Source organism: Prunus mume, linkage group LG4 (assembly GCF_029339155.1).
Source record: "Prunus mume cultivar Tortuosa linkage group LG4, ASM2933915v1, whole genome shotgun sequence".
Taxonomy (NCBI): Eukaryota; Viridiplantae; Streptophyta; class Magnoliopsida; order Rosales; family Rosaceae; genus Prunus; species Prunus mume.
This window is the reverse complement of record NC_142701.1, coordinates 15,281,767-15,298,829: the sequence shown is the minus strand read 5'-3', so window position 1 is coordinate 15,298,829 and position 17,063 is coordinate 15,281,767. Positions and strand designations below refer to the sequence as shown.

Here is a 17,063-nt window from a genome sequence, read left to right as displayed (position 1 = left end):
ACTCTGCCCTTTTACATGTCTCTTTTGTTGATCCCTCAAACTGATGAAGTCTATCTCTGTGATATTTTCTTGAGATATTGTAACCAAAACTTTTGCTTGTTAGTGAAGTTAAGAAAAGCAATGGCATAACATGCTGCATCAAATACAGAGGTTGTATTACAAAGAATCATAACTAGTTCATAGAAACTTCTTTAGTTTCCAGTGCATATTCATTGAGAAAAATAGGTCAATAGACTTAAATAAACAAAACAAAATCACCAGACTAAAAGCAAACTTGTCAATGACCATGCATAATGAAAAGAGTAAGTCTAAGAGAAAACAAAAAATGCTACATTAACCGATATCACCTAACTTAAATGTGCTAATATTGAAGAGACCAAAATCCATCCAAAGGCACGCTGCACCGCGCCCTCAACATCAAAATTTTGAATTGACTGCCTGATGAGCATAAGTTCATAGAAAATATAAAGAAAAGGGACGGGAACCTATTTGGAAGGCGCCATCGCACACTGTTTCTATGCATCAGTTATTGGGTACTCAAACACAACATCTTTTCCTGAAAGCTTCCTGTAAACTGCAGAAAAGCTCTCCAGCTTGTACTCCGTGTTGTTTCGTTCCTTGGGATCCAAGAAAACCTGCCCAGCATTGAAGATAGATAATTATGGTAATTAACAAACAAAATCCTACCCTTGACAACCTATGCATGTACTTTTATAATAAATCCATTATAATATCCATCCCACCTAAATGTACTACGTTCTCAATTCATCTATTCCATTGGCAGTCTTTGGACATCTTCGTAACAAAATCCTCTCTTTGGTATAAGGTTCTTAGCCTTCATCTTTCAAGCATTAATCAACCCCTTTTTTTCCCATTTCCAAGTGTTTGTGTGTGTGTGTGTGTGTCTTTATATCAAACAATATTGTTTTCCTTCGACAGCTTACCTTCATTATCTTGGACCCATCAAGTCGATATCTAGTTCGTTTACCAACAATCTCAGCAGGCAAAACAACATATCCTCCAACATTGCCTCATGGACAGCAGTTAGAGTACGAGTGCGGGGCCGTTGGACAGCAGACCCTTTCTTTGGAGGCCTCACTATCCTTCGTGTGGCGATCAGAACTACATCCTACCACATGACAAACAAAAATAAACACCACCAAAGAAAACCACTATTTGCAAATAAACACATGTCAGAATCAGAGATCTACTCACTTTAATTATAGCAAAAATGAAATAAGAGAAGAAAAAATAAAATGGGTTGACTGTAAGAAAAGTCAGCTAGGAAGATAAAAATAAAATATCCTTTATTGTAAGGCACAAAATGTAGTGCCTAGAAACAAGTACATAAAAACATCACGAAGAAAACATAGTCTGGGTTAAATCTAGATTTCATAAATGGCAGAGAACCAAAGAACTTAAATAATCACCTTTCCACTGAATTTCTTCTCTAGCTCCCTCACAATCAGAACATGGATCTTGCGATAAGCCTTCCTACGTCTATATGGTCTGCGGATAACAACAGCCTTCCGGTTCCCAACCACATCAACTTGACTGGAGAAAGGAGCAATATTAATCATACAATCGGCAACAGTTTACAATAAAAAGTCATTCAGTAAACAGTTCTTACACAGCTGAATTTATATATAGATCCTTCAGTTCACTTTTCAGGTCCGAGTCTGTTTCCAAATCAAAGATTGCCTGCACAGACAACAAACAACTCATGATTATATCTAAACATCATAGCAACAATTTCAGCAATAGAAAGCGCAATAAAAAGCTGCATATCTTGCCTGTCCAACTGACTCTTCAAGTTCAGCATCAGTAACCTTAAATTCCGATTTATTTATACAACATCAGTTAATGAGTCTAATATTCTATCTTTACCATAACCCATTAAATCTGTTCATATCTCCTCCTCCCTCACGTCGTCAGATAAGTTGGTTCATATAGCAACGTGATGAGAGTTTAATTAGTGGTTAAGTGGGATTGGATGAACCAGAAAGCCTTAAAATGACGGACATCCAAATCACGAAGAACACCCCAAACAAAGTAACAGAGAGGACGGAAGGGGCTATTTTTCTTTTGCTTTTTTTGACTTTTCTTATTTTCTAGTTTCTTTTAATCAATTAATATATGTTTCATTTATACAAGGCTTAATTATGTATATGCCTCATGTGCTTTCAAACTTATCTTAGATTACCACCTGTGTTTGCAAACGGCTCAAAGTACCCCCTAACTTTTTAAAAACCATCTCACATTACTCATTCCGTCAGTTTTTTTGAAGTTCCATTACGAACGCATCGTTCATCTCCCCCTCCCCCAAAAAAATTCCAGAACAGCATTCCCTCCCCTTTGTTATTGTTCGTCGCTTATTTACCCTCCAAAACTCAGAAATTTCTCCTAGCCAACACAACTAGCAGTAAGAACAGCTCGAGAGGTTGAAAAAACATACCTGGATCGAAGAAAATGGTGCTCGGAATCGCCCGAACAAGCGATGAAGATTTTGGGTAAAAACCGGTCAATTTCTTGCTTTTTCCAATTCTCATCTCTTTTGTGATTAAAGCACCAATTCTCATATCTTTACTGATTAAAGCAAAGCACCAATTCTCCTACTCTCTCTCGTGGGGCCAAAGAACAAGTGCCTTTCCTTTTTGGTGAACAAGAACAAGTGCCTTTCTTTTTTGGTGAACAAGAACAAGTGCCTTTGAGTGTCCTACGCATTTTCAGTTTCTTCATTGCAGCAGCAGCCTGCTTTTTCTGCTTAAGATTCTCCTGCTCACCTTCAGCTTCTGCTTAGATTTCTTTTGCTGTACTTCCAAATTAAAAATCCAATCAAAACACCCACAGAAAAAAAGTAGTGCCTTTGAAGGGGATAGCCTTCAGATTTCCTGGTTTTCGTTTGTCCCTTGATTTCATTGTGTCATTTTTTTTCCAATTCGTTTCGCTTTTCCTTTGACATTGTTCCCAAAAGAACCTTATTCATTATATATATTTAAAAAAAAGAAAAGAAAAAAAGAAGAAGAAGCAGAATACTGGTTTTCGTTTCACACCCTTGATTTCGTTCTGTTATTATCACCCCTGTTTTGCTTTTACTTTCAAAGAAATAAAAGAAAAGAAAAAAAAAGTAGTAGCAGTTCAGCTTTGTCTCATCATTAGGCCGATTGTGCTGCAGTGTTGAAGGGAACTGATATCCTTCGTAACCGAAAGAGAGAAAGGTATTAATTTTCGTCTTTTTATTTCCTTATTTGTCCTCTGCTATTTTATGTTCTTACTTTTATTAGGCTTAAATGGCTTAAATGTTGAAATGGTCCCTGTGTTATACTTATTTGGCTAATTTAGTGTTTTCAATTTGGTCGATTTACTCCTTGTGTTTTATTCCGTTAGTCAATATCTTCCATTCCGTTAAACTGCTATTTAAAAAATTCATAAATGTTATTTAAACTAATTAAAAATATCTAATTATTTAATAAAACATAAATTTCAATTTAAAATTAAAAGACCAGCCACCACATTCCCGGGGGAGTGGCTGGGGTGGGACGGCTCATGGTGGTTTGGTGTCGGCTGCTAGAGAGAAGGAGAGGGTTTAGAGGTTGGGTTTCCAAATTTTATTTATTTATTTAAAATTTTCTTATTTTGTTAATCTTTTTTTTAAGAGAAACAAAAGACAATGCAACAGTAGGCTAGCGGGTAAGCTTGATAAGATAAAGGATAATCATGATTGCAAGAGTCAACAATCTATTTGTTTCTGTTCATCGTTCTTTTCATGGCTGTTAGGACCCTTTTGCTCTTGCTAATGTTTTCATCTACCTCATGGATTGTATTATGGGCATGTAGAAGAGACTGGCGGCGTGAATGCAAATCGGATAAGTTTTTTATTAGAAGGTTTGAATCGGTGGTGATCAATCGAAGAATTTGAGGCTTGTATGCCTTTATTTTGTTTATCATTAAAGTGAACTTGTAATTTCTTTATTTATTTTAAACAATTACACTTTTTAAAAAAATTAATTTTTAAAACTTTAATGAAACTTTTTTAGCAATAATTTAACGGAATGGACAACATTAGCTTACGGAGTAAAACACAAGGATTAAATCAGCCAAATTAAAAACACGGCGACTAAATTGGCAAAATGATTAAAACACAAGGACTATTTGGACATTTAAGCATTTTTGTTATGTGTAGCTTTATTTGAACTTAATTATTTCAGAAGTAAATCCAACTAATTTTTTTGGATTAAAGAAAAAAAAAAAACAAATTCGAAGGAGAATTGTGGCCCAACTATTTCTTTTTCTCTTCAGAATTTCCCAAGAACTTTGAATTTGATTGCATATGTTTTCGTCCAAAAAGAGTGTAAATGTGATATACACCCTCTTATACGTACCCCAAGGAGGCCATGCTCTAAGAATTTACTTGTAATCTTCGCAGTTCATAGAGCAGCCTCTTTGGCACATTACAATAGTTATATTACCATGTCGATCAGCTCACATGAACCATAACACAAAAACAAATAAAGGTTGCCATGGGGCCAAAAAAACCCAGCTCGACTTCCGATGTGATGATGACTAAATAAGAATTTATGCCACATTACATTTGGGTAAATGTGGTCAGATAAAGTTAGTTCAAATAGCAGTACTCATTGAATAATACCATTTTATTTATACATTTAATGCAATTAAAATTATTTTGTATAAGTTGAAAATTTTCATTGGATTCCATATAGCAACATAATAAGAATTGACCATGACATCATGCCTTCTTTTATGGATGACGACACATATGACATCATCCAATTTATGCCATGTTGCCAGCTTGACATTACCAAATTTAATCACAAATTGCCACTCTTGTTAGCTGAAGCAACCAAGATTGAAGCGCAATTACATTTAATTATAACAGAGTTTGGGTTTAATTGAAAAACAATAATTGAGTGCGAGAGCCAAACAACAACAATAATTCTGAAAGATAGTTGGACTTTCAGTTTGTTTCTTTGTGTTCATGCTTGCCACCCCTCACTGATTCTCCTGTGCACTTTCAGTTTCTTCATTGCAGCAACTGCTTTTTCTGATTATGAGTCTCCTGCGCACCTTCGGTTTCTTCATTGCAGCAACCAGCTTCTGCTTAGATTTCTTTTGCTTTACTTCCAAATTAAAAATACAATAAAAAAACCAAAAAAAAAGAGTATTGCCTTCAGATTTCCTGGTTTTCGTTTGTCCCTTGATTTCATTGTGTCATTTCTTTTCCAATTCGTTTCGCTATTCCTTTGCCATTGTTCCCAAAAAACCTTATTCATTTTATAAAAAAAGAAAAAAAAGAAGCAGATTTTCTGGTTTTGGTTTCACACCCTGATTTCGTTCTGTTATTTTCACCTTTGTTTTTGCTTTTACTTTCAAAGGAAAAATGTGGCCGACCTATTCTTTTTGTTTCGAGATTTGAGAGTCGTGCATTTTGTTTCACTTATCTTCATTACACTTTCACTTTACAGTTGTTTCCAGAAGCAGCTTAATGAAAAAACGAAAAAGAAGTGTTGCATACTAATACTCTGTGTTCTTCTATTTAAGCTTAATCTCACAAGCTAAGGTATGCCCTGTAGTTTCCTTCTTTCATTTCAATTGGTTTAATATTTTTTCTTTTACTCTTTTTCATTTTCTTGTTTTTGGGTTCGTTTATTCAACAGATACAAGAGTCTCATTCCAAAGGCAAAACGAAAAAAACCATGGAGATCCTCAGCGGAATTATTTCTAAAGTAATCGAGTGCACAGTTGAACCAGTTGGGCGACACGTGGGTTATCTAATTAACTACAAAAGCAACCTTGAAAGTCTGAGGAGCCAATTGAAGAACTTAGATGCTGCCAAAGACCGGATGAAGCATAGGGTTGATGAAGTTGAAAGAAATGGTAAAGGAGTAGAAACTGATGTCCAGAACTGGAGAAAAGAAGCAGATGGGATCACTCAAGAGGCAGAAAAGATTTTGGGAAATGAAGGCCAAGCAAAGACAAAGTGTTTCCGTGGAGTATGTCCTAATCCGGTTTCGTATCATCAGTTTAGCAGGAAATCAGCAAAATTGGAAAAAAAGATTGAACTACATGCAAAAAAAGAGTTTCCCAGTGTTTCTTACGAAGCTCCACTAGAAGATATAAGTGCCATACCCTCCCAAGAATACATGGCCTTTGAATCAAGGACTTCAATGCTGAAGGAAATCATGGAGGAACTGAAAAATCCTGATACCAACAGGATTGGGGTGTACGGATTGGGGGGTGTTGGAAAGACAACACTCGCCAGAGAAGTATTCAGAGAAGCTAATAAAGAAAAGTTATTTGATGATGTGGTTATAATACTTAATGTAAAAGAAAAAAATGACATGGAAATTCAAAAAGAAATTGCTGAAAAGTTAGGTATGGAAGTGAAGGAACCTCAAAGTATGGCAGTAAGGGCAAATTGTTTATGGCGCAGGATAAAAGACAAGAAGACTCTTGTAATTTTAGATGATGTTTCGACAAGAATTGATTTGGAGACTGTGGGACTTGTCCATGTCCGGACTTGTAATTTATTGTTGACATCTAGAGATAAGGAAGTTTTATTTTCTGAGATGGGTACGCAAAAGAATTTTCCGCTTGACCTTTTATGTGAACAAGAAAGTTTGAGTTTGTTTGAGAAGAAGGCAGGTGCTGTTATTAAAGATGACCGCATACAGAGAGTAGCAAACGAATTGGCAAAAAAATGCGGAGGTTTGCCTATTTTAGTTGTTGCAGTTGCAAGCGGTTTAAGAGAGAGTTCTTTAGAAGAATGGAAAGATACCTTGAGGCGCTTCAAAAATTTTGAGAAAAAAGGATTGACAGAAATAGCGTTCTTGATAATAGAGTGGAGTTACAATAAATTGGATAGCGAGGAGCTTAGGCCGTTGTTCTTGCTCTGTGCAATAATGGCAGAAAGTAAGTATGCTTTGTTTCTCTCTGACTTGTTGAAATACTCTATAGGTTTGGGTTTGGTTGAAAATGTTCGCACAGTGGAAGAGGCACGGAATGCATTGCATTCGTTGGTTAAAAAACTTAAAAATTCTTGTCTGTTGCTTGATGGTTATGACGATGGAAGTGTTAGAATGCATGATGTTGTACGAGATGTTGCTGTCCGAATTGCATCTAGAGATCAACATGCCTTATCAAGAGCTTATACAGAGTGGATGAAAGTCCAAGTAAGGACTGCACTCTAATCTCTCTCCGAAGATGTACTATCCCCAAGCTTCCCGATGTACCTTGGGAATGCCCTGAACTTAAATTTTTTTATTTGGGGAGTAGTGACAACTCGCTTGAAATCCCTTGCAACTTTTTTGAAGAGATGAAGGAACTCAGAGTGTTAGATTTAACACGGCTTCATTTCCGAGCACTGCCTCCATCTCTTCAATCCCTAACAAATCTTCAAACTTTGTGTTTAGATCAGAGCGTGTTGGGGGACATAGCTCTAGTTGGACAGCTAACAAACTTGAAAATTCTTAGCCTTTTAGAATCTAAGGTGAAAGAGTTGCCCAAAGAAATAGGGCAATTGACTCGTCTACAATTGTTGGATTTGACCCGTTGCTCTGAACTTGTAGTGATCCCAGCTGGCGTTATATCAAGCTTGACAAGTCTAGAAGACTTGAGAATGGGAAGATTTAAGGAATGGGAAGGAGATTTAAATGATGGAAGAAGTAATGCGAGCGTGTCAGAGCTGAAACAATTGCATCAACTAACTGCATTAGATATATGTATTCCAGATGCTAAGCTTCTTCCAGCAAACATGTTCTCGGATACGAAGTTAGAAAGATACACCGTACTTATTGGTGATTGTTGGCTATATCCTGATAAATACGGAACCTCCTCTAACATGTTAAAACTCAAGCTCACTACGAGCAGTCAATTCAGCCAAGGTATAAAATTGCTGCTAAAGAGATGTGAACATTTGGACTTGGATGGGATGGAGGCTGCAAATATTATTTCCTATATATCAGCAAGTGACAGTGGTAAACAACTGAAGAATCTCCATGTCCAAAACAACGATGCTGTTACAGCTGTCATTAACTCGAGTCATGCCTTCCCCAACTTGGAGTCGCTATCTCTTTACAACCTTGTTAATTTGGAAACTGTATGTTGTGGCCAACTCATACCTCAGCCTTTTCAAGAGTTACGATCTTTGACTTTATGGAATCTGCCAAAGCTTATTGGTTTCTCCTCCAAAGGCAGCACGTCAGTTGTAAGTACAGAGGCCAAAGAAATCATTTTGGAGAATGAAATTGGTGGACCCACGAAACTTTTCATGGATGGAGAGGTACGTTTTGCGGTTTCATATGCCCAGCCTTTCTACATATCATTCGGATTTGTTCTATATTTATTTCTTAACAAATTAGTTGCTTTTGTATATATTTCATTTTGGTCATTCTTTCTGCAGGTAGAAAATAATCCATTTAAATAATGCATATTCTTTATGCACGGATTATGTAGTACTAGGATTGAAATTATATCCAAGTTACAATTCATTTAAACGGTATATTAATTTATTAGTTTTTGATTGAGAAAGAAAAGGTATTAGCTTTTAATTAGTGTACAATATTCAATGATTCATATTATGACGAAAGCATGATCCATTCTCGAAAGTCTATTTATTAGTGTACAATATTCAGTGATTCAACAAAAATGTGTTATATTTTAAATTAATAGACTAATAAACTTTGAGGCCACTTTTTCTTTTTCAGATACATTTTTACTCCACAAGGACATATTAGACCTTTACTTTTTGTCAACTCATTTTGGAATTTATACAACTGATGAGCATGTAAATTGTCATTTCCCTAATTAAACATGAATTGTGTACTATACCCAGGTTCTGATACCCAACTTAACACGCTTGATCTTGCATCAATGTGATGGTTTAAGATTCTTGTTTTCATGTTCCATGGCTAGACGTCTTCAGCAACTCAAACATCTTGAGGTATCCACATGCCAAATGATGGAAGAAATAGTATCAACAAGTGGATACAATCAAGAACATAGAGATAACATGTTTTGCAATCTAAAATCTCTAAATTTGCAACATCTTCCAAGCCTCACTAGATTCTACTCCGGAAGTTATATTGAATTTTCATTATTGGAGACATTGCATATTGAGGATTGTCCTAGACTGGGGACATTCATCTTTGATAGAAAGAGTGAAATTACTTCAATAGGCAAAGAAAATGACGATAGGAACTCCAAGGAGAATCTTGAGACTGTTATACCACGCTTTCTTTTTGATGAAAAGGTGAATTATAAATTTCTTTCCCTTTCTTTATGCATTTATTTCCAATTAATGTGTACCTCATTAGTGAAAAAAGGTGTTCTGACTAGTTTATGAGATGAATATACATACAGGTAGGATTTCCTAGCTTGGAGAGGTTGATCATCTATGACATACCTAAGTTGAGGACTGTATGGCACTGCCACCTTGCTCCAGACTCTTTTCAAAGCTCAAAGAAGTTGCAGTTTTGAGATGCCAGAGTCTAATAAATATCTTTGCGCCAAGTATGATGGGAAGATTGAATGCTCTAGGCACATTAGTGATAAAGCAATGCAAATCACTACAAGTAGTTTTTGACATGGGGGTAGTACTTGGCGTTAAAGAAGCATACGGCACATCATCAACCACTCAGTTGAAAACTTTTGGGTGCCCAAATCTGGATTATGTAAAAATAAATTCGTGTGACAACTTGAAAAATATCTTTCCAGCCTCATTGGCCAAAGGTCTTCAGCAGCTAAGCGAGCTGTACGTGGAGAATTGTGGAATATTGGAAGAAATTGTTGCCAAGGACGGACTAGAAATGACACCTGAGTTTGTGTTCTCTAAAGTAACACTTGTGCAATTGCAACATTTGCCCCAACTAAGGATTTTCTATTCGGGGCTACATGTTTCCAAGTGGCCATTACTCAAATCATTGATATTCTTTGAATGTGGTAAAGTGGAGATTCTTGCTTCCGAATATTCAAGATTCCAAGAAAGACTTGATTCGGGTACACCAATCAAACAACCTTTTTTGTTAGTTGACAAGGTACAAAATTCTCTTGCTCCTGTAGCGAAATTCATCTTCACTTATTTTCTTTGCAATTTTTATTATCATTAAGTATTGCAGATTTTTCTTTTATTAAAATAATTTTTTGGCCTCCACCTTGTCAAAAAATTCAAAGCACATCCGTCGAATAAAAACAATAGTCAAGGTTAGGGAGTAGTAATTTACTAATATATATAGTAAAGACATGTATACAACAAAATAAAGACTCGAAAATTTAAAATAATTCAATCGATGACATTAGATGAAGATAGTGTCACCAAGGATTCAGGAATACCTTGGTCACCTGCCGTTAGATCTCATCCAATGATAAATAATGATTCAAGCCTTAAATAATTTAAAAAACACTTCCAAAATTTCAATTACAGCAACAACAACAAAAACAACTAATGCTTAAACCCACTTACTCCTCTCACTGTCTCACGTTTTCCTTTCACTCTCCAGAAATGCCTCATTTCTTTTCTGTGTAGGATTCCCCAATAGAGTACATGAAATCACCGAATAAGATTGTATAAAGAAAAACTGAATAAGTACTGAATTTAGCCAAGAAACGAAAAAACCCAAAGAAAAGCACAAAAACCAAAATTGGAAATTGACAAGAGACTGAGGTAGAACAGAGGCCAAGTTCTTTTTGGATTAGAGAGTGAAAGCCGCTGAGCAAGGGTGAGGCATAATTTCACTTCGGTATAAATTATAATTGAAGTTGGTAGCATATTTGAGTTTTTTTTTAAATAATTAATTTTTTTTAATTTAATTAATACTTGATTCATTATTTGCCCTTGGATGAGATCAAACGGCAAGTGACCATAATGTTCCTTGGTCCTTGGTGACCAGGTGAATACCACTGAATATAGTATTTAGTTATGCAACTGGCCAAGTGGGTTGACAATGACATCCAAATGTTGATATTATTTCAGGGTAATCCATTCCCCAACTTGGAAGTATTGCGCTTGGACGAGAACACAGAGATTTGGTATGAAGCACATAGTCTACTCCCAGCAAAGTTGTTTATCAATCTAAAAAAGTTTGCATTTTCTTGTGCACACCCCCAGTCATTTCATTTCCTTGAGAAATTACATAATCTTGAACAGCTCGTTGTTTACAATGGTCCTTGGAAAGAAATATTTGTGTATGAAGGAACTAGTAGCGGGGAAATAGATGCAGTTGGGAGGACCCTCCCGCACATAAAGATTTTGTATCTCAACCAAATGAAGGAGCTGATGCATCTAGGGATTGGGAATGACAACTCTGAATCAGTTTTTCCAAACTTGGAAATTCTAAAGGTGTACAATTGTGGCAGATTAAAGAATCTAACTTCATCCGCAATATCCTTTCACAAACTAACCACTTTACACGTATCAAATTGTGAGGGACTAAAATACTTAACAACTTATTCGGTGGCTAAATGTTTACACCAACTCAAAAGCTTGGAAGTTGAGAATTGTGAAAGCATGATAGAGATAGTGGCAAGCAACGAAGATGAAGAAGATTCAAGAAATTATTATGAGATTGCTTTCAGCTGCTTGCAACATTTGAAACTTTATTATCTACCAAGTCTGCGAGGTGTTGCTCATCAGAAATTGCACTGTTAGAGTCCCATCCTTAAACTCTTTAATTGTCAAGGAATGCCTGATTGAGTTGAAGATTTCCCCTGACGGGTCACTGATTCAAAGTGGTTCAAGACCAGAAAGACAACAAATAATAGAGGAAGTGGAAGAAAAAGAAGAAGAAGATGATGGCAATGAAACGGTATAAGTTTTCATTCATATTAATAAACTGTATGGTCGTATGTTTCGTTGTAATGCTCAACAATATATTTCCAGGGAGGAATTCCGTCACTGCCTCCATCTCTTCAATGCCTTACAAATCTTCAAACTTTGTGTTTAGATCAGTGCGTGTTGGGGGACATAGCTCTAGTTGGACAGCTAACAAACTTGAAAATTCTTAGCCTTTTAAAATCTAAGGTGAAAGATTTGCCCAAAGAAATAGGGCAATTGACTCGTCTACAATTGTTGGATTTGAGTTATTGCTTTGAACTTGTACGGATCTCACCTGGCGTTATATCAAGCTTGACAAGTCTAGAAGACTTGAGAATGGGAAGTTTTAAGAAATGGGAAGGAGGTTTAAATGATGGAAGAAGTAATGCGAGCGTGTCAGAGCTGAAACAATTGCATCAACTAACTGCATTAGACATATGTATTCCAGATGCTAAGCTTCTTCCAGCAGACATGCTCTCGGATACAAGGTTAGAAAGATACATCATACTTATTGGTGATTGTTGGCAGTATCCTGATAATTACGAAACGTCCTCTAACATGTTAAAACTCAAGCTCACTACAAAAAGTCAATTCGGCCGAGGTATAAAATTGCTGCTAAAGAGATGTGAACATTTGGACTTGGACGGGATGGAGGCTGCAAATATTATTTCCTATATATTAGCAAGTGACAGTGGTAAACAACTGAAGAATCTCCATGTCCAAAACAATGATGAAGTTACATCTCTCATTAACTCGAGTCATGCCTTCCCCAACTTGGAGTCGCTATCTCTTTACAACCTTGTTAATTTGGAAACTGTATGTTGTGGCCAACTCATACCTCAGCCTTTTCAAGAGTTACGATCTTTGACTTTATGGAATCTGCCAAAGCTTATTGGTTTCTCCTCCAAAGGCAGCACGTCAGTTGTAAGTACAGAGGCCAAAGAAATCATTTTGGAGAATGAAATTGGTGGACCCACGAAACTTTTCATGGATGGAGAGGTACGTTTTGCGGTTTCATATGCCCAGCCTTTCTACATATCATTCGGATTTGTTCTATATTTATTTCTTAACAAATTAGTTGCTTTTGTATATATTTCATTTTGGTCATTCTTTCTGCAGGTAGAAAATAATCCATTTAAATAATGCATATTCTTTATGCACGGATTATGTAGTACTAGGATTGAAATTATATCCAAGTTACAATTCATTTAAACGGTATATTAATTTATTAGTTTTTGATTGAGAAAGAAAAGGTATTAGCTTTTAATTAGTGTACAATATTCAATGATTCATATTATGACGCAAGCATGATCTTCAAAATGTGTTATCGGTAGTACTTTAACTTTTCTTTTTCAGATACATTTTTTCTCCACTTTTTCTCTGTTACTAGTTATGTCATTTTTACTCCCTTTTTTGTCTACTCATTTTGGAATCTATACAATTGATGAGCATGTAAATTGTCATTTCCTAATTAAACATGAATTAATATACCATGCATGGCCCCTGATTAAACATTGTGTACAGGTTATGATGCCCAATTTAAGAAACTTGGTCGTGCATGGATGTAGTGGTTTGAGATTCTTGTTTTCATTTTCCATGGCTAGAAGTCTTGTCCAACTCACACATCTCGAAATAGCTGGCTGTCAAATCATGGAAGAGATAGTAACAAAAATCGGTAGTAGTGAGGAAAATACAGATGTCATATTTCCAAAGCTAGAACATCTACAACTGCAACATCTTCCAAGCCTCACCAGATTCTGCTCGGGAAGTTATGTGGAATTTCCATCCTTAGAGCTGTTGCATCTAGAAGATTGTAGTGAACTGGGGGTATTCATCTTTCATTCGAAGAGTGAAAACGTTACAGTGGGTAAACAAATTGAAGAGACTGATGTACAATACTTTCTTTTGGATGAAAAGGTGAATTATACCTTTATTTCTTTTCTTTTCAACATTTGTTTCCAAACGTGAAAGAAAAAGGTTTATTGATAAGTTCATATGATGAATTTGCCTCATCTACAGGTAGGATTTCCTAACTTGGAGCGGTTGGAGATCTATGACATGCCTAAGTTGAGGACTATATGGCACCGCCAATTTTCCCCAGACTCTTTTCTAAAGCTCAAAGAAGTTACAGTTATGAGATGCCACAGTCTAATAAATATTTTTGCGCCAAGTATGATGGGAAGATTAAATGCTCTACACACATTAAGTATATCGCAATGCAAATCACTACAAGTAGTTTTTGACATGGGAGTAGTACTTGGCGTTAAAGAAGCATACGACACATCATCAACCACTCAGTTGAAAACTTTTGGGTGCCCAAATCTGGATTATGTAGAAATAAATTCGTGTGACAATTTGAAAAATATATTTCCAGCCTCATTGGCCAAAGGTCTTCAGCACCTAAGCGTGTTGTACGTGGAGAATTGTGGAATATTGGAAGAAATTGTTGCCAAGGACGGACTAGAAATGACACCTGAGTTTGTGTTCTCTAAAGTAACGCTTGTGCAATTGCAACATATGCCCCAACTGAGGATTTTCTATTCGGGGCTACATGTTTCCAAGTGGCCATTACTCAAATCATTGATATTCTTTGAATGTGGTAAAGTGGAGATTCTTGCTTCCGAATATTCAGGATTCCAAGAAAGACTTGATTGGGGTACACCAATCAAACAACCTTTTTTGTTAGTTGACAAGGTACAAAATTCTCTTGCTCCTGTAGCGAAATTCCTCTTCACTTATTTTCTTTGCAATTTTTATTATTATTAAGTATTGCAGATTTTTCTTTTATTAAAATAATTTTTTGGCCTCCACCTTGTCAAAAAATTCAAAGCACATCCGTCGAATAAAAACAATAGTCGAGGTTAAAGGGAGTAGTAATTTACTAACATATATATAGTAAAGACATGTATACAACAAAATAAAGACTCGAAAATTTAAAATAATTCAATCGATGACATTAGATGAAGATAGTGTCACCAAGGATTCAGGAATACCTTGGTCACCTGCCGTTAGATCTCATCCAATGATAAATAATGATTCAAGCCTTAAATAATTTAAAAAACACTTCCCAAAATTTCAATTACAGCAACAACAAAAAAAAAACAACTAATGCTTAAACCCACTTACTCCTCTCACTGTCTCACGTTTTCCTTTCAATCTCCAGAAATGCCTCATTTCTTTTATGTGTAGGATTCCCCAGTAGAGTACATGAAATCACCGAATAAGATTGTATAAAGAAAAACTGAATAAGTACTGAATTTAGCCAAGAAACGAAAAAACCCAAAGAAAAGCACAAAAACCAAAATTGGAAATTGACAAGAGACTGAGGTAGAACAGAGGCCAAGTTCTTTTTGGATTAGAAAGTGAAAGCCGCTGAGCAAGGGTGAGGCATAATTTCACTTCGGTATAAATTATAATTGAAGTTGGTAGCATATTTGAGCTTTTTAAAAATAATTATTATTTTTTTAATTTAATTAATACTTGATTTATTATTTGCCCTTGGATGGGATCAATCGGCAGGTGACCATAATGTTCCTTGGTCCTTGGTGACCAGGTGAATGTCACTGAATATAGTATTTAGTTATGCAACTGGCCAAGTGGGTTGACAATGACATCCAAATGTTGATATTATTTCAGGGTAATCCATTCCCCAACTTGGAAGTATTGCACTTGGACGAGAACACAGAGATTTGGTATGAAGCACATAGTCCACTCCCAGCAAAGTTGTTTATCAATCTAAAAGAGTTTGCATTTTCTTGTGCACACCCCCAGTCATTTCATTACCTTGAGAAATTACATAATCTTGAAGAACTTGTTGTTTATAATGGTCCTTGGAAAGAAATATTTGTGTATGAAGGAACTAGTAGCGGGGAAATAGATGCAGTTGGGAGGACCCTCCCGCACATAAAGATTTTGTATCTCAACCAAATGAAGGAGCTGATGCATCTAGGGATTGGGAATGACAACTCTGAATCAATTTTTCCAAACTTGGAAATTCTAAAGGTGTACAATTGTGGCAGATTAAAGAATCTAACTTCATCCGCAATATCCTTTCACAAACTAACCACTTTACATGTAGCGGGTTGTGAAGGACTGAAATACTTAACAACTTATTCGGTGGCTAAATGTTTACACCAACTCAAAAGCTTAGAAGTTGAGAATTGTGAAAGCATGATAGAGATAGTGTCAAGCAACAAAGATGAAGAAGTTTCACGAAATTATTACGAGATTGCTTTCGGCTGCTTGCAACATTTGAAACTTTATGATCTACCAAGTCTGCGAGGCTTTTGCTCATTAGGAAATTGCACTGTTAGAGTCCCATCCTTAAACTCTTTAATCGTCGAAGAATGCCTGATTGAGTTGAAGATTTCCACTGATGGGTCACTAATCCAAAGTGGTTCAAGACCAGAAAGACAACAAATAATAGAGGAAGTGGAAGAAAAAGAAGAAGAGGATGATGATGGCAATGAAACGGTATAAGTTGTCATTCATATTAATAAACTGTATGGTCGTATGTTTCGTTGTAATGATCAACAATATATTTCCAGGGAGGAAGGACGCAGCTGATTGCCCATACAAATTAGTGCTGCAAGACTCCATATTCCATAGTTTCCACCACATAAATTCCTAATTAGTTTCACTGTAAGTATATACTGGAACCATTCATTCAGTATGTAGTGGATACCATTCGACAAATACATTTTTACTTGTTTTGACAATTCTCTCTGTTCCACCCTCACCCAGCTGTTCCTGCCCTTGCCGCCATTGCCGATCTGATCAATGTTAATTGTTTGATACAAGCTTGCAAGCGGCCACCTCAAGGCACAGGCCGAAGAATTTGGAAATGGTTGTGTGACTTGTGTTCGCATTCAGGCATTCCAATTCCTGTTGTGTTATGCTTGTGTTGCCATGTCTATAACTGCTTTGTGATACAAGTGTGATTTATATCGGAGTTTGGAACTTCAAGTCCCTACTTTTGGCTTTAGGGATTGGTTCATATCTCTTAGGTCTGCTATTGTGCTGGTTGCAAATGAAGGCTTCATCTGTGAACTCTTTTGTTATTTTTTTTTTTTCCTGCTGTGTTCAGTTGCATTTGGTACGTGCACCAAGTGTTTGGGAAATGCTTACTCTGTGACTTGTGCGATTCAATAAATTGTAATCAAATTCATAAATCCTGGTATTTCTTTCAGTACTCTGCTCTTTTACATGTCTCTTTTGTTGATCCCTCAAACTGATG

General features: G+C 36.2%; 2 protein-coding genes and 1 pseudogene across 3 annotated transcripts; 2 read left to right on the top strand and 1 right to left on the bottom strand.

The window, feature by feature from the left end:
• Window positions 1-159: 159 nt before the first annotated feature.
• Window positions 160-2,579, bottom strand: LOC148917992 (small ribosomal subunit protein eS7z-like; annotated as a pseudogene). Its single transcript, XR_016126114.1, has 6 exons — window positions 2,456-2,579; window positions 1,794-1,858; window positions 1,631-1,701; window positions 1,431-1,554; window positions 945-1,129; window positions 160-635 (listed from the first exon to the last, which is right to left on the bottom strand). The product of XR_016126114.1 is annotated as a small ribosomal subunit protein eS7z-like (transcript).
• A 128-nt stretch (window positions 2,580-2,707) lies between these two features.
• On the top strand, window positions 2,708-11,892 carry LOC148917991 (disease resistance protein At4g27190-like). Its single transcript, XM_089051183.1, is given in 8 exon segments — window positions 2,708-3,218; window positions 5,676-7,167; window positions 7,170-8,299; window positions 8,852-9,268; window positions 9,379-9,466; window positions 9,469-10,052; window positions 10,988-11,635; window positions 11,637-11,892. Coding segments are annotated over 7 exon segments (4,509 nt in total). The 5' UTR covers window positions 2,708-3,218; window positions 5,676-5,714; the 3' UTR covers window positions 11,826-11,892.
• LOC148917990 (uncharacterized) lies at window positions 11,851-17,015 on the top strand. Its single transcript, XM_089050468.1, has 6 exons — window positions 11,851-11,856; window positions 11,894-12,826; window positions 13,352-13,744; window positions 13,847-14,521; window positions 15,464-16,468; window positions 16,571-17,015. Exons 1-5 carry the CDS (start codon window positions 11,851-11,853, stop codon window positions 16,304-16,306), a joined length of 2,850 nt encoding a protein of 949 aa, XP_088906594.1. The 3' UTR covers window positions 16,307-16,468; window positions 16,571-17,015.
• The last annotated feature ends 48 nt before the right edge of the window (window positions 17,016-17,063 follow it).